The 22,534-nt window shown below is 38.8% G+C and overlaps 1 protein-coding gene across 4 annotated transcripts in view; it reads left to right on the top strand.

The window, feature by feature from the left end:
• LOC133846153 (MOXD1 homolog 2) overlaps window positions 1-22,534 on the top strand; it is a 148,013-nt gene that overhangs the window by 92,083 nt on the left and 33,396 nt on the right. For 2 of the 4 annotated variants that reach the window (XM_062280933.1, XM_062280936.1), the window contains exons 3-5: window positions 3,342-3,497; window positions 20,674-20,955; window positions 21,250-21,435. In XM_062280933.1, the coding sequence (XP_062136917.1) occupies window positions 3,342-3,497; window positions 20,674-20,955; window positions 21,250-21,435 (624 nt within the window). Of the gene's footprint in view, window positions 1-2,388; window positions 3,257-3,341; window positions 3,498-20,673; window positions 20,956-21,249; window positions 21,436-22,534 lie in introns of those variants that run through there. The other 2 variants (XM_062280937.1, XM_062280934.1) reach the window with 2 other exon arrangements.

The raw sequence follows: 22,534 nt of genomic DNA, 5'->3' as shown, positions 1-22,534 counted from the left end.
ATGTCTTTCGCTAAAAAAAATATCAGAAGAAAACATAGCGTCTAAAAATTTAACATTTACTAACTTAAGAAATAACTAAACTATATATTAAAAATTTGTTTTTAGAACATTTATTACTAGATTCTTTAGTTATATGATCAATTAAAAAAATGAAATAAAAATTTGGGAGAACTCTCTATTTATTCATTTTAAATTGCAATATTGTAATTCGAACAATATGAATTTTCATTATTTTGTTCATAATTCAACTTTACATATTAATTATAGTTTACATTTATTAGAAAATTCAAGTTCTTAGAGATAGCGACAAACTCCATGAGCTTGTTGGAGCTACCCTTTGTTGCAAAGGGATGTCAAGACGACATTGGTGGCATTTGAGCTGCACGCATAAAAAAGTTGTGAGCAGTTAAAACGTCGTTGGCATTTGAAACATTTTTCGAGCACAAGAGAGCAGCAGAAAGAAGCAGCAGCAAGAGCAGTGGCAGCAGCCCGAGAATATTGCAAATTTATGCGCCTTCCTTTTGCATAATTACCCCACAACGAGTCACCCGCAGGCACCTGCCCCCCTCAAAAAGGATGACTCTCTCCCCATCCATATAACAACCTCCACTGGGGGGTGTATGCCACGCCCCCACCTCCGCTCTGTGCCCGCCCACGCACACGCAGATTTTGATAACGTCGCTTGGGTGCTTGCAACATTGCAGCGCGTATTTTTAATTTCCGTCACACAGTTTGCTGTACTCACAATTCTCTCGCTCTCGCTCGGCATACGCGACGTATACGCGACTTTTGGCTGCTGTTGCGATAAGCGAGGAACATGTCAAGGTATGTGTTGTGTATGTATGTATGTGTGTGTGTGTGAAGGTAGATAATGTAAAATTAAAAGGGAAACTGTGCAAAACAGCAACGGGGAACGGAACTGCGCGTTACAGATCTTGAATTATGCGTTTGCAGATTGCGAAACAGTCAGTCGGACAGTCAAACAGTCAGTGGAAGACAGACAGAGAAACAGACAGACAGTTTCCCCAAAAAGTCTATCTTTCGCATAGATGGAGATAGTAAATATGTGTGTGTATAGAAAATGTTGCTGGAATTTATGTTAAATGTTTTGTGCAAACTTTTAATTAGCCAGCTAAATGGCAAATGGCGCAGCGTGTGATATGATTAATGAAATGCTGGCATGTAATTGTGGCCAACATACACATATACACATAGATATATTTAGAGGCAACACGCAACGTGGGAGGAGAGGAGAGGACGTTGAGCATGATGATATAAATTGGGGCAAATTAATTGCAACAGCCTCAGGTGTGTGAAAATTTCAGTTGTAATTAGATGATGGAAACACTGCGAGCCGAGAAAAATTTCACTCCATAATGTTGGGCAATGTGTCAGACGAGGAAGCAGCGAGACGGGGATGAGTGGCAACCTGGGAAACTGGGAAAACGGGGAAACATCGCTGTTTAAGTGCAAAAATAAATGCCTGTCTATGTGTGCGTGTGAGTGTAAGTGTGTGGGAGCTTCAGCCAGTTGAGGATAAAAGATGTCAGAGCATTAAGCAGCATAAATCAAATGTTAACGAATTAAACCAAATTGACCAGCAGCAGCTGCGGTTGAGATTTTCAAAAAACAACAGCAGCAGCCGCAGCAAGCACGCAATCTAATGGATGATAGCACCTGAAAGATGGCATTTAATATTAATTATCAGCATTAAGCCGCATATAAATTACGAAAAAGTTTAAGCATGAAAGTTCTTCAAGTGAAAAGAAGACACTCATGGGATTATTAGAAGTTAAGTGTTAACTAAATTGCAATAAAATATATGCAAACATATTTTGGTTTTTACTTTTTAAAGATTAACTAAGCGTTTAAAACAGTTCCAGCAATGTAATACATTTTCAGCTTATTTCCTTTTTAATTCACTCAATTTGACATTGCCCCAAAAAGTATGCTATAAAAATCATGTCTGTTGAACTTCAGCTGCTTTCGGCCAAAGAATTTTTAACATTCTAACTGCTCACAGGTTTAAAAATATTTACAAATATTTCAAAAGCAAATAGGGGATTATTAGGAGTTAAGTTAACTTATATTGGAAGTTAAGTTGCAATAAAATATTTGCTAATTTATTGCCCAACTTGACTTTGCCCCCAAAAAGTTTGCTATGGAAATTTCCAGTCGAACTTGAACTGCTTTTGGCTGAAGAATTTTTGGCATTTTAAAAAATATTAACAGTTGATGCCGTGTCGATTCTAAAAGCCACTTTGTGCAATCAATGAAAATGCAATATAAAGTCACACAGCTCTCGAACTATATTTACTATATTTTTGCATTTGTATGTGTAACTGTATTAAGAGCTGCCAAAGCGAAGTTTGACATCAGTCAAACGTTGAACGAACTGCAAACGAAAACAAATAATTAAATCAATAAAATTTTGAAATATCTACATAGAAAACTACTCAAAAATTCCATCAGCTTCAATTACTGTTTTGGGCATGGAATGATGATGAGTGGAAGGGGGGGACGACTTTTGCAACATCATCAAAAAATTGTTGCCATACCAAAGAGCGCAACACAACAAGTTGTCCTGGCAAGGATGCGAATGGCATGGTATTTGGGGTGTGGACAGGGGCATGGTAAACATAACGCCCATTTGCAGTCAACTGCCAATATGCGAAGAAGCAGTCGCCCAACAACAATCACAGAGCATGGCCCAACGCCCAACACACACACACACACACACACACAGCTGCTGAGCAGCAAAGAAGCAACTACCAAATATTTTCGACAGGGGCCAGTAAATATATGTATGTTGGTCGGAATATGCTAGCATGTGTGTGAGAATGTAGTATGTATAAGAATTTACATCACACACACCCACACACATTCATTCATGTGTGTGGGAAGTCAGACTCATCTGGCGTCTGTGTTGAGGCCTGGCCAACATGTGCAAAAGAATCGAACAAGTCAAGAGAGAGTAAAAGAAAAAAAAACGAAAAAGGGGTTTTTCTCGGTGCACAACTTTAACTTTGTAAAGCTGTCAAAACAGCAGAAAAGCAGAGAAAGAGAGAGAGATTGAGAGAGACAACTTTTGCAAAATTTAAATTATTTTACAAAGAATAAACGAAAAACGTAAGAGAAGAGAGTTATGCGAGAGAGAAGTGCCTGTGGTTGCAGGTGGAGGCTGTTTAATGACATGAAAATACCTCTGGCCAGTGAAACGATAAAAAACAAAGTATGCTGCAAATTAAATATTCACGTGCATTTTTCATTGCAATTAATAAACGCAAACGCAAATGCTTAACAACGTTCTCATTCTTTTGCCTTTTTCTTCTACCTTGCAGGATCGACATATCACACGCAATGGCGACACTGAGCCCCTTGTGGATCCATCGCAGGATTATATGCTGATGCTGGGCTATGAGAATGCCACGCACACGGTGCTGCGATTCCGTCGCAAGTTGGACACATGCGATGCCAGCCATGACATCGCCATAACGGTAAGCACCGTCGACATCTTAATAGATATATTGGCCAAAGTTTCTGCCAAGTGAAATTTATGCACTCTCTTCACTCTATGACTATGTTTGTGTGTGTGTGTGTGGGTGTGTGTTTGTGTTCCTCATAATTTATGTTAATAAAAAGTTTGTTATGTCTTGAGTTTTTGGGGGCTGATGATATAAGCGCTGCCATCAAAATACTAAAGTGATTCCAGTGGGGAGTAAACAGCGGCACGTACTTAACTTCCCTTCCTACTTCCACTTCCACTGAGATAGAGGGTTCATTTTTTTCCTTTTTTGTAACCCCCACGATTTGCAAATAACTACAAGACGCAACTAGCATGAGAAATTGTACAAGTTGGCGCAATATCCTTAAGCAAATATCAACACAAGATGTAACGTCAATGAATATGGCTGAGACAAGGATGTCGCTTCAATGGGGGGTCCTTTAACGTTCACCGTTTACACTGCCGGAAGTATTTGCCAATGGGATATGCTGATAGGAAGCTATTTGATGTCTGCTTACCGATAAAGCGAGCCATAGTGAGACATTTAGGAAACTGTAAATCACACACTATAAATCAGCTATGGTTGACTACGTTTTTTTTGTTTAACAAAGGCAAGTGTATGCCAAAGAAATCAAAGAGTTCGGATACGTGAAAAAATGTGCATTTAGTTGGAAATAATTTCGAGACTGTAAAATATTCACAACTTATTAAATATTATATTTAAAAACAGTTAAAATAGAGCATAAAAATTATAAAAATTTCCCAAAGAGTATATTTTGTATACCGATATTCTACTAAATTCAAAAAATAACCATAGAGTATAAAATATACCAAATTATCAACCAAAGTTCTTTAGATCCTACAGATGCAACCGGTTTTCATAGATTGATAAGGTTGATCAACAATATATAATTTATGAGGTTGGAGATGGTTTCATCGATCCAATATTGTAACATCCTTCCATCCTATATCTCGCGGATCTAAAAATACTTAGCAAAAATAGTCGCATACATTGAAGAATTCATTTCTTTATTTGCCAACATATGTTTACTCATTTTGCGGTTCGATTTTGTCCCCTTTGGCGACACCCTTGACATTTTGGCATTGGCCGAAGGCGCTCTACTAAAATCGCATCACTTCTCAGACGCAAAAGCAAAGAAAAAGTCATAGTGATAAAAGTTTTATCACGTAAAACTTAAGCGTAAATCTTAAAGAAAACTTTCTGGTTAACTTAAGCAAACAAGCGGCACCCAGGCGCACACACACACACATAAACACAAATACTCAGCAGACATCACACATACAGTTGCAGAGAGAGATAAACTCTCTTGGCGACAAAGACGCGCGACAATCTCTCCTTCTTCCCTGTAACCGCATAAGATATACAACACATATATGTATATTGAGACGTGAAGCCAAAAGGGACAAAAACACCCGAAAAATGAGACCAAGCTAAGAAAAATTATGCACACTCGCATTTGTGTGTACGTGAGTGTCAGTGTGTGTGTGTGTTTGTCTTGTGGACACATTTGGTTATTGCTTTATCTAAACGGTTTTTCCGACATGTTTTTCTTCTGTTGCGGGGGGGTTTGGGGTATTATTTTATTTGTCTGGCGTATTAATTGGGTTTTGTCGCGTCATCAGCGGCCAAAAATCTTTACTACTTAAATCGCCTAGACAAATTAGTTCGCAATGAAGCAGTAGTTTTTCTGGTTGTTGTTGTTGTTCCTCTTCCTGTATTGTTGTAGTTCCGTCTAGTGTTGCTGGTAGTGCACAATGCAAAGTTTTAATGAATTTCGTTGCCTTGGCTTGGTCTTTCAGTTGGCTTAAGTTTGCACAAAGTTGGCAATTTAGTTGTTACTTTTGTTCCTTTTACTTCGCTTCACTTTGCTTTGCTTTGCTTTGCATTTGTGCTTTATTTCACTTTACCTTAACTCATTTTATTTTACTTACACTGACGCTTTAGCCCATTTTCATTTTCATTTCCACATCCATTTTGCCATTTGCCATTTTTCCCTTTTCGTTTTCGTTTGCATTTCCGTTTGCGCAATTTTCCAGTCAAGGTATTTTGCATCTTTGCCCATTCGCGCGTTTAATATTTTTGCAAACTGCAAACTACAAAAAAACGAAACTTAAAACTAACCAAACTGGACGTTGGCAAGTGGAAAAAGGGAAGGGCGAGTTGTCAAGGGGTCACAACCATTTGGCAAATTAAGCGCCATTTGTTGTGCGTGTTTTGTAGTGCAGCAGCAGAAGCAGCAAGGGCAGGGGAAGGAGAGTTGAAGGCAACTTACCTCAGGTAGCTGGGGGTAGTTAAATTAATAATGTATTGTGTGCAGAGCGCGGTTGCAGGTGCAACCCAACGAAATGATGAGCTTCGGTTTGAAGAGGGCTTTCTGTTTCTGTTGTTGTTGTTATTGTTGTTGTGGATGGGGTCAAGCAGGACCATAATTTGCATAGCACTTAAAAATTTATTAATTGTTTGGATTTTTAACTGCATTTAATGAGAGGCAATTGTGCAAATTAAAACAAACTTAAGCGATTACGAGCGGGTGAGTAAGTGCCCAGTGAAAACAATGCGCAAATCAATCAAGAAATTAAATCTATTTTAATTGATATAGTAATCGAATTGTTCAAGTGTGCAAAGTAATGTTGTTGAGAGGAGTTTTTCAGCATTATTCAATATTGTTTACTTTCCCTCCTCTTTAAAAATTTCAATCAAAGTTTTGCCTTAACCCAAACCCTAAATCGAAAATAAGCAGAAAGAAAAAAAATTAATATGCTTATCATATTTTCCATGCCACTTCAAAGCGCACTGAAGCCAACCATATGGTTTTAACCTAAGCTGCTCAAGTGGCATAATCAACCCTCGGCCTTGCCTCCTTCTTCCTCTCCCCTACCCTACCACGAAACCCTTCGGTTGTCCAATTTCATATTAGGTAACCAAATTAACCCAAAAAAGAATGCAAAGCAAATAAGTACAACAAGGAGATGGAAAATAGGGAAACAAGAAAAACTAAAAACACAAAAAAAATACAGTGCCTGCATTTTTAATATACTTACAGGGAAAGGAGCGAAAACAAAATTTCCAGCTGTTTAAGCGCATAATGAAATCCCCATTTAAATAACTCAGAATCGACCAAAAAATGTGTGTGTGTGTTGTTTTTTTTTTTCTTCTTTGCTCTCAAATATTTCGTAGGTAGTTCAAAATGCTTCAAAAAGTTTGAAAGGTCATAAAAAATTGTTTTCCAGTGGCTCAGTCAATCAGTCGATCAGCCTTTCAAGTTGCCAATGTTCAATTAAGCGTGCACAAAGCAGCGTCAATAAATTTTATTTTCTTTCTGTTTTGTTGTTGATGTTGTTGTTGAACAACCCCTCGTTAAGTTAAGTCGAGCTCTCGCTGCCCTTAGCATATGTGACGCATAACCGAAAAGTTCAAAGTTAACGTCTGGAAATTCGCTCTACAACAACGATAGAAGCGCGCGTATAAATAAATATATATACCTATTATATATATACGCTGTGAGTTTATTTTTATAATTAAATGTAGTATGGGCAACCCTTTTGGCCATATACGTATAAATAAATAAATAAGAGCTGCCAGCAAGCTAAATAAAACGCATTTATTGCACACCGCAAAAACGTCAACCACAAAAAAAAACGAAGAGAACAGAACGAGGGGAAAACCGCCAGACGATGTGAAATATCAATCGATGTGGGTTCATTTGTGTGTAATGAACATTAATGAAGCGCAAAGAGCGTGACTAATAACAAAATTACCAATTGGCCAAAAAGAGTAATCGCGTAATGCGCCCGCAATAACTGACGTCAGCTGGTCACCCTCATTTCGATCTGTCTCTTTCTCCTTTCTTTCTCTCTCGAAAAAACGTTGAAATGAAATGGCCAAATTGCAGACTAGAAATCGAAGTCGCAGTGAAGAATAAAATGCGCATAAACCATAAATGCCATTAACTGCGTCATTTCAATTTGATTCTTGTGCTCAGATTTTTTGGCCGCCTTTTGCTAATGTCATCCCGCCCACTTTATGTGTGGCTGGCGATGTGGCAACCGATGGCCGCCAGTTGAATGAGTTTGACTGACGGAAGCATTTTACATAAAAAGAATAGAATAAGAAACAGAGAAGGGAAGATATTTGAAAGTTAAACACAGTTAGAGCAAACGACTGAAAGATAGAGGCGAAAAAAGGAATATTTAATGGTCTCCTTTGTTGCCGAAAGTTTGTCGATTTCAATTTATTTCAATTCTTCTTTATGATATTTTTATGAATTCCTACACCAGTACAAGTAATTGCCCAATTATGCACTTGGAATATCGTCTAATACAGAGAATAAAATTTAATATTTGCAGAGAGAGTGTATTTACACTGGCTAAGCGATTTATTACGGTTGTGGATTAGACTGATATCACTTTTAAAGTGCCTATTTTATTTGGCAATAAAACAAAACTCCATGTTTGATGACTCCTCAATTAAATGTTGATAAATGAATCTCAATTTATATCCGTAACAATAGCGAAATTTCCAATGGGATTTAATTAAATCTTTTACCTTTTAATTGCCACCCACAGTTAATCATTAAAAATATCTATATTTAGCCCATCGATGCGTACTCTGGGTAAAACACAAAGCGACAACTTGACGAGCTACATAAAATTGTCATTAAGTGGCTCCAAGAATTTTCATTTATCCCATCTCATTCCAAAAGCAATCCGCAAAACTTTTTCTGAAGTGCCGCTTTCAATAAATGCCCGAATGTCTTTCAGCATTAAAATTAATGTAAGAGCGAACTCGACACAAAACTTTGATTTATGCAAATAATTAAGTAATTACGATTTATGCATTAAGCGCGGACAGTTCGTCCATGACTTTCATGTCATTATTTGCGTGGACTAAACTCAAATGCGAAACGCAAAAACCCAAATTCCAAATTCAAATTGAAATTGTTGAAATTACAAAATTACCGAATTACCAAATTACAAAAACAACGCCAATAACAATAACGACAATAACAATAACAGCAACAAGAACAACAAAAAAGAATGAAGAACTCATTTTAAATGCAAATTTTTGCTAAGCATCGCAAATTACAATACACACGTAGTACAACAAACATTCCAGTTGCCGTAAGTGACAATTAACACTAATTGTCATTAGAATAATTTCATATTGTGCTTCACTTGTTGTTGCTGTTGTTTCTGTTTTGTTGTTTAGCCATTCTTTGTTGCTCTTGTACATAGTTGTTTTATTTTGTAGTCCTCATCGTCGTCGTCGTTATTGTCGTTTTTGTTGTTGTTATTGAAGTAATTGTTTAAACTTGCCACGGCATTTCGCTGTCTGGCAATTTAAAATGCAAAAATTCTGCACAACATTAAAAATAACAGCAACTTGAATTAAGTCACGTTTGATTGACTTGCGGATACTCTAGAAAAAAGATGAACAACTTTTATATTTTAATATCTTTTAACAGACTTTTCCGTTAGCTAGCAAATTGCATAGCACTTAGTTTATAATTTTAACAATTTGTGAAAGTCAACGTCATTTTCTTTGGCTATCTACAGGGTATCTGGGGAAAAAAACTTTGCCGTGTGAACAAAGAGTCGAAAGTTTGTGGGCTCAGAGGGAAAAATATTGTTTTTAAAATAGTTGATGGAAGCATATGTGTTTGTGTGTGTATGGAGGGCTGTAATGGAATTATGCAGGCTGCTTCCTACTTCTTCTACACATGCTCTTACAATTTTTGCTATGTGTTTATTATTTTAACACGAAACTTGCACTCCTGAGTGGTGTTTTGGTCCTACGATGGAGCCAAGCTGCCTGCTCCACTTGTAAACAGTACTTTTTCCCATTAATGGGCCTCTGGTCTAGGCGAAAGGGGAACCCATAATAACTTTCAACATATACACAACGTAGTATACTGTAATTGTTATTGTTGTTGTAACAGTTGTTGTAGTTGCTGGCAATGCACGCGGCGCGGGCAAAACAAAAAGGCAACAAGTCAAGTCGACAGTAATTTTCAACACTTACAAGCAGAGCAGAGCAGAGGCCCCCTATCACAAATGTCAGCTGGCTATAAGGAATGCGCGTTCTCGAAAACGCTTTCGCCTGTTTTTCACCTTCACACACGAAGTGTGTGCGTAATTAAGCAACTGTGCAGCTTATCTATTTAATCATAATTAAAACCTTGAGCCCTGCACTAAACTGGTTATATTCGCATTTCAAAATAAAGCTCTTTTTATTGCCCCAACTTTGAGCTAATGTGATTAAGAAAGCGTGCATAAAATCTCCGCATAAAACTTGATGAAATTTAGACGAAATGGATTAGGGGAACATACAGCAGAGTTCTACTCATTTCTTCTGCTTTGACTTTTGTTCAAAATGGTGCCATAAACATATACACAGATGGTGCGGGGAAGAGCGGGGGTTTCTCTTTGCGAGTCACATATGTGTGCAGTTTGTCACGACATAAGCTCGAAAAACTTGCAGAGCAAGCAGAAGGAGTGAGTGAAGTGAAGTCGAGGAGGAGTGAAATCAAGTGGAGTGAGAATTAAGGCGGAATTTCGCGTCACAGCAAAACACAAAAACCAAACCAAAGCAGTGACTTTTATAATGAATTATTAGTGGGGAGAACGAGGTGATTGTGTGTGTGTGTGTGCGCAGGTTGGAGGGGAAAAGCGGGGAGCCTGATGGCAAGTGGTTGCTTGTGTGGTATTTGTGGGTCTTGTGGTCTCCGCTTGGCACTTAAAAATTTAATAGTTCTGCAACAAATAAAAAACTCCGAGTATAAAGTGCGCCAAAAAGTATGCAACAAAATTTAAATTGATTTAAATTAAGCTTTTAAAGTCAAGTGTGTGCTCACAAAATAAAAACTGTAAAAAGAAAATCCTTTTAGCCAAAAACAAAAAGCTATGAAGAAAAAAAGGAAAAAATTGTGTAAAATCACAAGAGCATAACGAAAATATTGCAGCAGAGAGAAACCCTCTCGAAAGCTTCAAATAAATGGCATTTAGCCGGCCGCAAGCCAGCCAAGTGGAGGTGCAGCCACAACAAAACTGTTCGAGCTTAGCGAAAAGTGTTTTTTGGCCAGCAGTGCTTTAACCCTTTCAAGTCCTTGAAGTCCATTAAAACTGCAGTCATGTGTGTTGTTTGAGCCAGTGTGTGTGTGTGCTTTGAGCTTTAACTCTTGTTTAAAAGGCAAACTAATTAATCTGGCTCTCAATTTGAAAGTTAATTTCGCATGAGCATTTCAATTCCATTTTACATTTTTTTTTTTTTGTTCAGCTTGCATATTTAACCAGATATTGTTATTTGCATGCATGCACCTTGTAGACGAGCTCCTTGTTGCCTAATTCATATTCATTTATTGTGTTCTGCTGTTGCCTTTCTACTGGTTATTATCCCATCTATTTGCATAGTTCCCTCCAGCTTCTACAACTCCCTTCCCCCACGCCAAGGAGTTGAAGCAAACTGGCATATCCGTTGCTTTATTACATTTCGTTTAGTTTTGGCCAACTGACCACTTTTTTGTGGTTACTTTGTCTATGCGTGTGGCTGTGTGTGTGTGTGTGAGTTCCAAATACCTCCCGTTCCAACCCTTTCTCATCTATCTTTGCCGTGTGCATCTGTCTTAGTTGGTCGGGTTTTTGTGGTTTTTACGGTCACTGGCGCGGCATGCAAAAAATATAGAACGAGAAAAAAATGTGTACATATAAATACTCGTAGACCAAAAAATTGAATTTACTAAACTAGTTAGTTTTCACAGGGGGGCGAGCGAAGAAGTGAAACTAGAATATTGCACCATTTAACCATAAATAATAAAATAAAATAACTACAGGTTGGCAACTATTCGCACACTTTACGAGACTGTTCTGCTCTGCTGTCCAGATTGTGGTCCAATATTTTTATAAACAAATTGTTTTTACAGCTCACAGCTCTCAGCGGAAAGGGGGAGGAAAGAATGTTGCCGTATAGAGTTTGTGGTTTTCCCTATTTATTTTGCTTCCCCCTTTTTTGCTTTTCTTTTTTTTTTGGCACACTGCAGTCAATGGTTGCCAACGGTTAATTACTTTCGCTCTAAAGATGTGCAGATTTTAGACTCTACTCTGCTGCTTCTATTTTTTTTTTTCGTTGTTGTTGGCCTGTTGCATTTGACATGACTGTAAAAACGTTGAAAGGAAATCCAGCTGGCAAGCTCAACTCGTTATTTATGGCCTTGGCTACAGCAGCAGCAGCAAAAACATACAGAGTAACAGCAGCAGCAACAACAGCGAGTAAAACTGACTGAAAAATGGCCAAAAATCGTTACGAGCACCAACAGCAGCAGTAAAAGGGAAGGCTACCACCTTCCACAACAACAAAAAGTGATGCTGGCATTGCCACTGCTACTGCTGCTGCTGCTCTTGACTCATGGCTGCCTCTCACTCGGTTGCTTTGTTTGTCATTGCATTACTTTGGCTGTTAAATCCCGCACTGAGTTTTCTATTGCAGCCCTTCGCCGTCAGTTTTCCCTTTCCCATTGCGCGCAGTACTCGCTTCTCTCAATATTTGTCGCTTTAGGGCATTAAAACAAACGTTTCTCGTTGCTTTTGCTTTGGTTTTTTTTTTTTTTGTTTTGGCTACACACGTTTCACATGCACTTCTAGTGCCCGCAACAGCAAAAGCTGCACAACAACAAAAATAACGCCCACACGCACACATAATCAACAACAACAACAGCAACAGAAGCGTGCAAACTTTGAGCGCGAAACACGAAAATCTCTGCCCCAAAATGAAGCGCAACAAGAGGAAATTACAAAAATCCGCGCCAAGTCGTACACACAATGCCCTTAAAAGCAAAAAGCAATACACTGTAACCCAAACCGAAGGTCATTACTAACGCTTTTCTTTCACTTAAATAATATCCGAAATATTTTTATGAGCAAAATCGTAGTATACTTTTGAGCGTTCGCTGCCAATAAGAGCAATAGTTAAGACTGGACTGCAGTCGACTGTTAAGTTAAGTTATTCTGTTAAGTCATTTCTGTTTTTTAACTTAACAGATAGCAGCGTATATGTTGACACTAAACTGTTAAGTTAACATTTCTATTATGCAGCTTAGCTGTTTGATCTATTCTTAGCATCAAGATATTGCAACTTATCATTTTAAAACATACTGAATATGTTAACACTAAAACTCCCTTATACCATAAAAAAATCAGGTTAATGCACTTTTAGGGGGAAAAGTCTTAAAAGCAAAATGTATTACAGTGCTAGCAAATCGAAGGTCAATGCAATAGAAAATAGTTCTCACTGCAGTCGCAATAAAACGCTTATATTTTTCAGAACAAATTCGAAGCAGTAGCTTTGTAGCAGCTGCTAAGTTGTACTTAAATCAAGGTTGCTCGCAGCGAACACAAAGAGCATTAGCAATTCATGGGACTCACGGCCAAAAAGGTAGCGAATAGTAAAAGCTTTGACCATTTCTATTGCCTGTTACCGTGCAGCTCATGCGAATCTCTGGCAGTTTATACAAGTGGCGCCGCGGCTGCAACTGCTGCTCGCAACTGGCAACTCACAACACACACACACAACTCACAACTCACAGCTCGATGTGCAAAAAGGGGACAATGGAGGCTTTAGCTTTAATAAAGCAACTAGGGAGAAACCATTTCCACACACACACACATACACAGACACACGATATTCTCGTCATGGACGGGAGGACAGAACATCATAGCCAGTCGAGTCATAGACCCAAACGGCGACCACTTTTTGGGTCCGGTCTACACACACACATGATGCACATGTCTGGCACCGTTCGCCTGTTTTTGGCTGTTTGGCTGTTTTGTTGTTTGGTTGTTTGTTTGGTTGTTTGGTTGTGTACTTGATTTTTGGGCAAAGCGGCAAATAACATTTTTGTTTGGCTTTGACGTTGTTGCAATTGCAACGGTTATTCCATTTGCTTGACAAATATACGTTGCCCAGAAACGTTGGCGATGGCGATGCTGTTGCTGATGTTGATGCCGACGATGACGATGACGATGATGACGATGGCAGCGAATGAAACGTTTAGTCTCCTGTCCAGATTCACAAGAGGCTCAGGCCTCACAGTCGAAACTTTTAGCGGGAATTATGCGCATTTTTATTTTTGGCTGCGTTTCTGCGTTGTCGAGTGTGGATCAAATCGCACTGCAATGCCCTGGGTTAATGGCCATGTGAGTGCGGAAAGCATCGTAGTATGTCTGCTCGTGTGTGAGATTGTTTGAGTTTGGTAGAGGCTTTTAAGCAGCATGCAATATACATTCTCTGAGTTCTCAAACTTCAAAGCTATCAACTTAAAAACATTCCCAAAAAGCGGTCGAAATAAACGCCTTTTGATGGCATATCAATGCATAGCAATGCCTGCCTAATGGGTTAAGAGAAAGAAGAAAAAATGGAAAATGGTTTTGAATTCTGGCAGCAAGCAACTCACTTAATTGCCTGCCAGTCAGTCGAAGATATTAGCCATTAAATGCTGTTTGTTCATTAAAAGAAAGTCTAAATAACTTGCTTAGAAATTGAGTGCCAGAAAGTATGCAGCGCTTTTTTGCGAAAATTTTTGTAATTCAGTAAAAAATGAAGTTTTCTTATATCTTTTTTTTCTTAATTTTGATTTATTGAAATCCTAGTTAGCCTGTGTTGCTCGCTAAAATAGGTCACTAAAATATCCATTATTAAATATAAATTGAGATTCACTAAGTAATCGACATTTCATTTGTCTACTCAATTTGCATTCGTCTATTTACGATTTTAATTCAACACATTTTTAAACCCAACAATTAAAATAAACACACACAATGCTGGTTAACACAAAGCTCAAATTGATTTTAAAGCAGAAGTTATTAAGTTATTTATTCATTAAAGCCTGCTAATTTTGATAAATGCATAATTTTGACAGTTTTAACAAATCATAGAGTGGCAGCAGTTGAAACAACACCTGTTCTCGACTTAAGACAATCTAATTAGATTGCTAATTTAAATGAAATTGCGGCAGCTGCAGCCAGAACTTTACTCTAAGTAAAATTCAATTAATGTCAACTACACACAGACAATGCAGAACATTCGCACACACGCACACACATCATGCATTAGTTAAAATGACTCAATCTAATGCAACAAAAATCATTAAGCCACTTAAAAGCCCACAACTGATTTGAGTCTGAACTTGGACACCGACTAAACGATTAGACAGAGTTTTAGAAAACACACACAGGGAGACTGAAAGGCAGACAGCAAGAGAAACACACCTGAGTATGAATGTGCTGCATGCTGGCTGCATATGAAAAGGCTGTCAACAAAACGACAGGATCCTGCCTGCTGCTGACTGCTGATGCAGCTGCTCCAGCACTTCTGTGGCTGGCAATCAGAACGTCTGACACGGCAATTAGAGCACAACAAAAACTTGCCGAATGTGTAGAGAGAGGGCAGTAGACGGGGGTGGGGGCGTGGTATTGTCGATATACCACTTTGCATATTAGTTATTGAAATCAGCTGTCAGAAAGTTGCAGGCCACACACGTTGTGTGTTGTGTTCTGTTGTGTTATGTTGGAGCTGCAGCTGCAGCAGAAGCAGCGCACGAAAAACCCATTGATGATTGAATTGGCAATGCCCCACAGAGGAATAAAAGCCAAGGCAACACACACACCGCCACACACATGACGAGTCTAAAATGGCCGACGTGACCATGGCAACCTGCTGCTCACTGGAAGGGGAAGAAGAGATGGAGGAGGGAGGAGAGAGGAGGGAGACATACTGACACACAGACACCTCTTGAAATGCTTCTGGGGAACGGTTGATTTGATTGCAACTTTGCTGCTAAGAGCTGCTTTACCCGTTGCCGAGTTGCAAGCTCAGCTGCTGTTGAAAGTTTAACAAAGCGCCTCGTTGCTTTTATTGTTGTGATCCAAGGCAAGGCACAAGTCGAAAGGTGCTCCCTACGTATGTGTGTATTTTGTTCTATTTATAATTCAATTGTAAATGCATTTCAATTACGTGCACATTAAACAAGCTGCCAACGACGAAGTTTTTGTTGTTGTTTCGACCTCGGCTAAGCACGGTTCTCAACTTGGACCACTTGACCACTGGACGACCGACCACTTGGCCATTAGCAGCATGACCAACTTGTTCTCCTTCGCCTTCGCCTTTGCCATTGCCTTACCTTTTTGCACCGTGGTCGTTTTCGCTTTTGGGACAATTGGACCATTATTAAAACGCGTTGAGATGGCAAAACGCAAGTGGCAACAACACACACACACACACACACACACACACAACGAAATAAAACAAAACAACTCGAACTCAACTCGACTCGACTCAACTCGACAGTAGTAAAAAGGAATAACAATGCAATAGCAAGAGCAACAACAATACGAACAACCAACCAAGCAGCCAAGCGAAGCCAACACAAACAGTAATGGGCTATAAAGTTTCAAAGCGCCACCAGGTGTGTTTGTCTGCTTAGGTGTGCGACTATGTGTGTGTGTGTGTCCTTGTGTGTGTGGCTGTGTGTGTTTGTGTCCAGGATTAGGATGTGTGTTTGGCAGACTTAAGTAAATACGTTGTATGAACATGGAATGCCAATGGCAGCTACAAACTAAAATGCTAAAAGATATTGATATTACAGATCTCTAAAGGTAACTCTAAGATATTGTATTATCATTTAAGATAAATAAACAAGTTAAATTTTAATGTTGGCAAATGCCTTTTTAATAAGTAAACTAAATTTAAAAACCAAAAAACATTAAAATATAAATATTTTTATTTCCTGCCAATAAAATATTATAATTTATAACCAAAAGTTAGTAAAGAATCTTATCTGAGAATTGATGTGACAGATCTCTAAAGGCAGTCCAAGGAATTATAATTTTAAGTAGTATTATATAGCAAATGAATAAACAGCTTTTTTTTGTGAAAATGTATATTAGGGATCTCTAAAGACATTTCTACAGCAAGAACCTAAGTAAACTAAAATATATCAATGTGTTTAATAACTTCCTATAATTTACTGAATTCTTTCTTAATTAAATGATTTCTCAGCGTCTTAACTTACGTTAAAATTGCACTCACTTTCAGCTTCAATACGTTAATGACTCATTGTAAACTCAGAGAGTTATAACGATTCGAAATTTGTTTGCCTTCTATCTCTGACTAATCCAAGTGAACCCTTGTGAAGCGTTACTTATTAATAACTGCACGTAGAACCATTTTTTTTTCCTTAACAAAAAAGCAAATTAGCCATGACTAGACTATTGTCAAGTTAGCAGCCAAAGTAACGAACGTTTTAAGCCAAAGGTTAAACGACCTTTGAGTGCACTTACTTCGAGTACCCGGTTCCAGTTCCAGTTCGAGTGGCAGTTGAAAGAACTTTGCTTCGAATTTGAGGTGCAGCCAAGCGTGGTTCAGGACGTCGGGACGCAACCCTTGGCCAAGTTTTTTGGGCCGTAACCAGGACTCTAATGAGTACTTGTACCGGCGCATTTTACAATTAGCCAAGAGTCACCAAAGTGCAGGACACCTGTACTCCAGTACTATTGCTTTCATTTCCCACACACACACACACACACTTGCTCGCACACACACACATACTCACACACACGCCGTCGTCTTTGGCAATTAAGTCCCTGGCCGAGCGTTGACCACACGCCAAATGACCGCAGCCCGTTTGCTTTCATTAATTTTTGGTTGTAATCCTTGCTGAAGCTTTTCATTTCATTTTAGCTGTTGTTGTCCTTGTTACTACTATTGTTGCTATTTTGTTGTTGTCATTGTTGTTGCTGTTGTTGTTGCTGTATCTGTTGTTGTTGCTCTACGTGCGTGTGCATAGCTCGTCGCAGGCTTTTTCACACTTTGTTCATACGTGCTGATACCCTAAAGGCTCTCGAGTTTATTAGATTTTGCAGTAAGCGATTGCAAAATGAAATCGCAAAAGTATTTTACACTCTGTGAATAACTTTTGAGCACTTTTTGCGAAGCACTTAAGTTAATTCCCATTAAGCTCAATGTAGTGCATAAATTCATGTAAGCCATTTGATTTTAAATTATATTAAATTAGACGAATAGAAAATTTTATTTACTCTACTTTAAAATAGAGACAGAAAATTATTTAGTTTTAAATTTAAATAATGCGGATTGTTAATGCAAAGAATATGTATTTCCCAAATATAAATCATGGTTCAACTTCAACTTCTTCAATATTAAATTTAAATTTTTACCAATATCAAAATTAATTTTAAGAAATTAAATTTTTGAACTTTTGAAGCAAATTTGTTTTTTCCGTTAATATGTTAAAAAAAAATATAATAATTTAATTTACAACAATAATATTTCATAAACAGCAAGATAAGAAGAAAATTATTTCACTTATTTTAAAAATTTAAATTTGCTTGGTGTCCCTGATCATCAAGGAAATTTAAATATGTCACGTATTTTAATAAATGTATTTTATATATGTAACTTTGTTTTAATTTGATAATTTGTTTTAATAGTCGCATCACAACTTTTCTGATATTTGTTACTAAGTTTGTTTCATTTTTCCATACTTATTTTAAAATATGCCTTATTGGTATTTCAACATTTAACATTTATAATGGATGGATATGATTAAATGGATTGCATTTAATAGGGTATGTCTTCGTCGACTGCTTACCACTTTGAATGTTTTGTTTTTTGTTGTTCTTGTTGTTGTTTTTACTGAATGACTGTTGAGTTTTTTCACAGTGGTCATGTTTTTACAACTGGGCCATGTCCAGCAGCGCCGTAGCCACGTTAATGACTTTTGTGCTGCGCCTGTCGCACGGCAAATGTTTTAAAACTGCCTTCCCACCGAAACTCTGCTTGTTGTTGTTGTTGCAGCTGCGGGGTAGGTGTGCGGGACGGAAGGCGGGGGGCAGACCGGCGATTGCCGGCCGGTTAGCGCGTTTGCCTCAACCGCCCGCAGTGTTTGCCAGGACAGCGGGCAACCGACTCATTTGTACAGGTTTTTTGCAGACTTTCGTATGAATAGTGCGGGGGCGGAATATGCTGAGTTTTTGGTAGACCAAAGAGAGAGGAGAAGAGCAGCGAGTGAAGGGAATTGTTAATTAAAGTATTGTCTCCTCGTTGCTGGCAAAATGAACAAGTAGACAAGGACTCGTCGTTCTCCTTGTCGCTATTGTTGTTCCTGTTGTTGTTGTTGTTCCTGGGCATGGCCCTGGCTGCCCTGGCCGTCAATTGTCGAACATGGTGCTCTACAGTTCCACTTAACAGCTACAATGGGCACTTTGCCACAATGAATTCAAATGGATGCCCTGACCGGGTTGCAGATTTCTTTTTTTTTTAACACACTGCTCGTCTCGCTCTCGCTTCTCTCTCTCCCTCTTTCTCTCGCTCTCTCCGTCTCTATGTCCCATGTGTGCTACATGTTGTTGCTTTTGTTGTGTCGCTTCACACACATACACATACACCAACACACACACGTGCACATGACATGCACACAATGACAGCTGACTGTTGGCTTCCAAAAGCCCCCGAGGCGTACGAGTCAAGTACAAACAGCGTAAGGAGTGCAGAGTGCAACATGGCAGAGTGGAATCTAGAGGACTGTGGAGAAAGGGGGAACCGACAGAGACCGCTGCCACTTGCCGCTGGCGGGCGCAATTTACTCGACGCGTTGTCCGTCGTGTTGTGATTCTTTAATGAAAGCTTTAATTTGGGTTTACCAATTAAAACTACGTGGCAAATGAAAAATACATACAAGCCACATGCATAATACAAAAGAAATGGCCTCAACTCTCACTCGAAGCACAGAAAGGATTACATATCCATGTGTATAGTTGTTGTATGTCGGAGTGCACTAGACGTGTAAATTGAAGTCAAGATGTACGACGAGTGAAACCAATGAAAAATTACGAGTGGAACTGCACAATTTTTAGTCGTACAGTTTCTCCAAATGGGATTGCTGTAAATTTGTGTGAAGTTTGGCAACGCTGCACTAATGCATTTAAAAGGCAAAGCAATTAACTTAAGTGAATTTCTATCAGTTGGCTTAAGTTTGTACCTTAGTTTTGGACATCAGCCGACAAACTGCATATTTAATCGACTACTATGTGCAATGAGCTGCTGAGTTTAAAATTTAGAAAATCTACACTAACAAAGCAAAGAATAAAAAGAAAAAATACTTTAGTAAAAACTAGGCCATACTTTGAAGAGTTAAGTAATCTCTAACTGACAAAGGTTGCAATAAAATATAAACAATCGTGAGAAAAATATAAATTTATGATTTTTATATTATATAAAATTAAAAAACGCGTCATTGTAGTTACTAATAAACTAAAAAGTTTCCCAATTTATTTTATACAATTACAAATTAGTTTCTGTGAAGTTTGCCAACATTGCGCCTCTCACCAGGTATTCATTGTGAAGTTTGACAACTCTGCCCCAATTACAAAGTTTATTAGCAGAAACTCATGCTGTGATTACTGTTAAGTTATTCAAAACTTTTCGTAGTTGTCCTTACTTACGATGTTACTAATTAATCCATTGAATTGCGGCTTGGTCGCTTGAGCAACTCCTCTCACGCCCCTCATTACAAGTCGAAACAGGTCTGAAAACATGAAACACGGAACACAACACAACACACCATACACAATGCACGAGACTCCAACATGAACTGCAGCTGACCAAACAACACCTGCTCGACCCCCTTTGTCCCTTCGTCCCGTGTCCCATTGGCAATGGCCGCAAGGCGACTTCCGCTTCCTTCCGCTGCTCAACTCGCGCGCACCATTTTTTATTTTTTACTTAATTTAGCTGTGCTCCAGCTCTGCGTTCTGTGCTCTGCACTCGTCGCCGCCCCCTTTGGCCACGCAGTTGCAGACAGTCCATCCGTGTATACGTCAGCAGCGACATTATTGCTGTTGTTGGACTTTTGGTTTGGTTTGTTTTTATTTTTGTTGTTCATTGTGTTTGTTGCTTGCTGGCAACGCCATTATAACGCCATTTTGTGCACACACACACACACACACACACACACACACACACACATACACAAAGAGTCGCATACACCTTTGGCTACTAATTTTTTACACATTTTTCAACTCTCCATTATCCTTGCCTTTCTTCTCACTATGTTTTCTCTCTCTCTTTCTGCTTGTTACAGAACGACACGATGCGCTTACTGTACATGTATCACGCACAGGATCCACCGCATGGCTCGGTGCGTCCCGGCACGTTGCCTGATCCGGCGCGCGCCTTTCGACCATATCGACCCATGGTGTTGATGCAGCGTGCCCAGCTGCAGTTGCCATCGCCGCATGATGAGCGCGTCCGTGTGCTCGAGCTGCGCAACGAGGATGTCGAATTGCCCGACGGCGATACACCGCTCTTCTGGTGCAAAATGTTCAAACTAGAGGATATCAATCGCAAGCATCATCTTATTCGGGTAAGCTAAAGCAACAGCAGCTAAGGAAGAAGCTGCAACGGAAGCAACTCGAATCCATTGCTAAATGTTATTACTTAAATACAATGCATAATTGAGGCGAGAGTGCAGCCCGTTGCATGCAACTTTGTTGTTGTCAGTCTGCCGCGCCGCGGAAGTTGCTCCTTGGCCTCCACGCGGCATAACCAAATTGAAATATTAAAAATTTATTTATCTTTGTCTCTTCCTCAAATCTCTTTCTCTTTTTCGTTGTCTCTCTCTCATTCATTTCATGGAACCAACAACAAACACACACAGTACGAGCCGATTTATGATTCATCGTCCAGCGTACACTACTTGCAGCATATAACGCTCCACGAGTGCCAGGGCTCCCACTCGGAACTCGAGGAGCTGGCACGCGAACAGGGCAGACAGTGCATGGGCGCCCGTTCCATACCGCTGGCATGCAATGCCATTGTTGCCTCCTGGTCGCGGGGCAGCGAGGTAAGCATCAAATTCAACTGAACTGAACTCTCAACTCAACTCAACTTCACTTCACTCCACACCGATCCACTCCACTCAATTCAACTCAGCTGAAACCATCCTCATTGCTATAGAACAAACCCAAAAAAAAAACGACACACCAATGCCATCAGAAGAGTCCCTTCATCCTGATCCCCATCGCCGTCAGAGCCATAACCATGCAATATTAATTTAACCTTCGCAAATGCTTCCTTTCAACACAAAATATAAGTAAGCGATGGCCGAGACTATGAAAATTGAAATACCCTTTGTGCACTAGGATAGCGAGAAGATGCTTCGGACATCAGACAAAATGTTGAAAATATTGAAGAGTTTAGTATCATACTTAAATGATGAGTTCAGTAAAACATTAATATGTTTCAAATGGTTATATTTTTGTTAGGAACCATCTCAGTTTCTTAATTCTTGTATTATTGTCAGCTTGAACGAAAAATAATTTAAATTTTTTGTTAAAATCCGAAAATATTTGCAGTTTCTAAGAAGACAGGATCAAAATTATGAGATTATGCTTTCTCTTACCATTATATTATCATTCGTAAATTGAAGTCAATTATACTATATAATTCAAAGTACAAACAGAGTAACCCAGGCCTTCAAGAAATCGAATGAAGGAAGTATTTAGATAAGATCTTAATTCATTAACGCTTCACATGACAAAAAAAATGGAATACATTCAACAACAATTTTTTTCTTTTCAAAGTGATAAATTGAATAATTTTGCTAGTTTCAGAAAGGAAAGAAGCAAGACTTTACTTTTTCAAAAATAAATTTTTTTCTCTTTGTCTTAAAAATATGAGATATTAGACCGAAAATTCTCTGCAAACTTCATTAAACTTTTTCATTTAAATTAGAAAGTAGGAACTGGTAAGCAATCTTAATTACATATTGATCAAACTGCCTGACATATCGGAAAAGTTTGTTATGCCCGATAAATATGAAGGGCATCTCAATAAAGAAATGGCTTGGCCTTCTGCTCCTTTCGGAACCTTTTTGCCATGCTTTTCATAATTTCATCACAGCAGCGCCATAATGCAGTGCCATGTGCACTTGTTGTTGTTGT

The sequence above is a fragment of the Drosophila sulfurigaster genome, chromosome 3, assembly GCF_023558435.1.
Source record: "Drosophila sulfurigaster albostrigata strain 15112-1811.04 chromosome 3, ASM2355843v2, whole genome shotgun sequence".
NCBI classification, from domain to species: Eukaryota; Metazoa; Arthropoda; class Insecta; order Diptera; family Drosophilidae; genus Drosophila; species Drosophila sulfurigaster.
The sequence above is the reverse complement of the archived record's forward strand: the minus strand, read 5'-3'. Positions and strand labels throughout refer to the sequence as shown.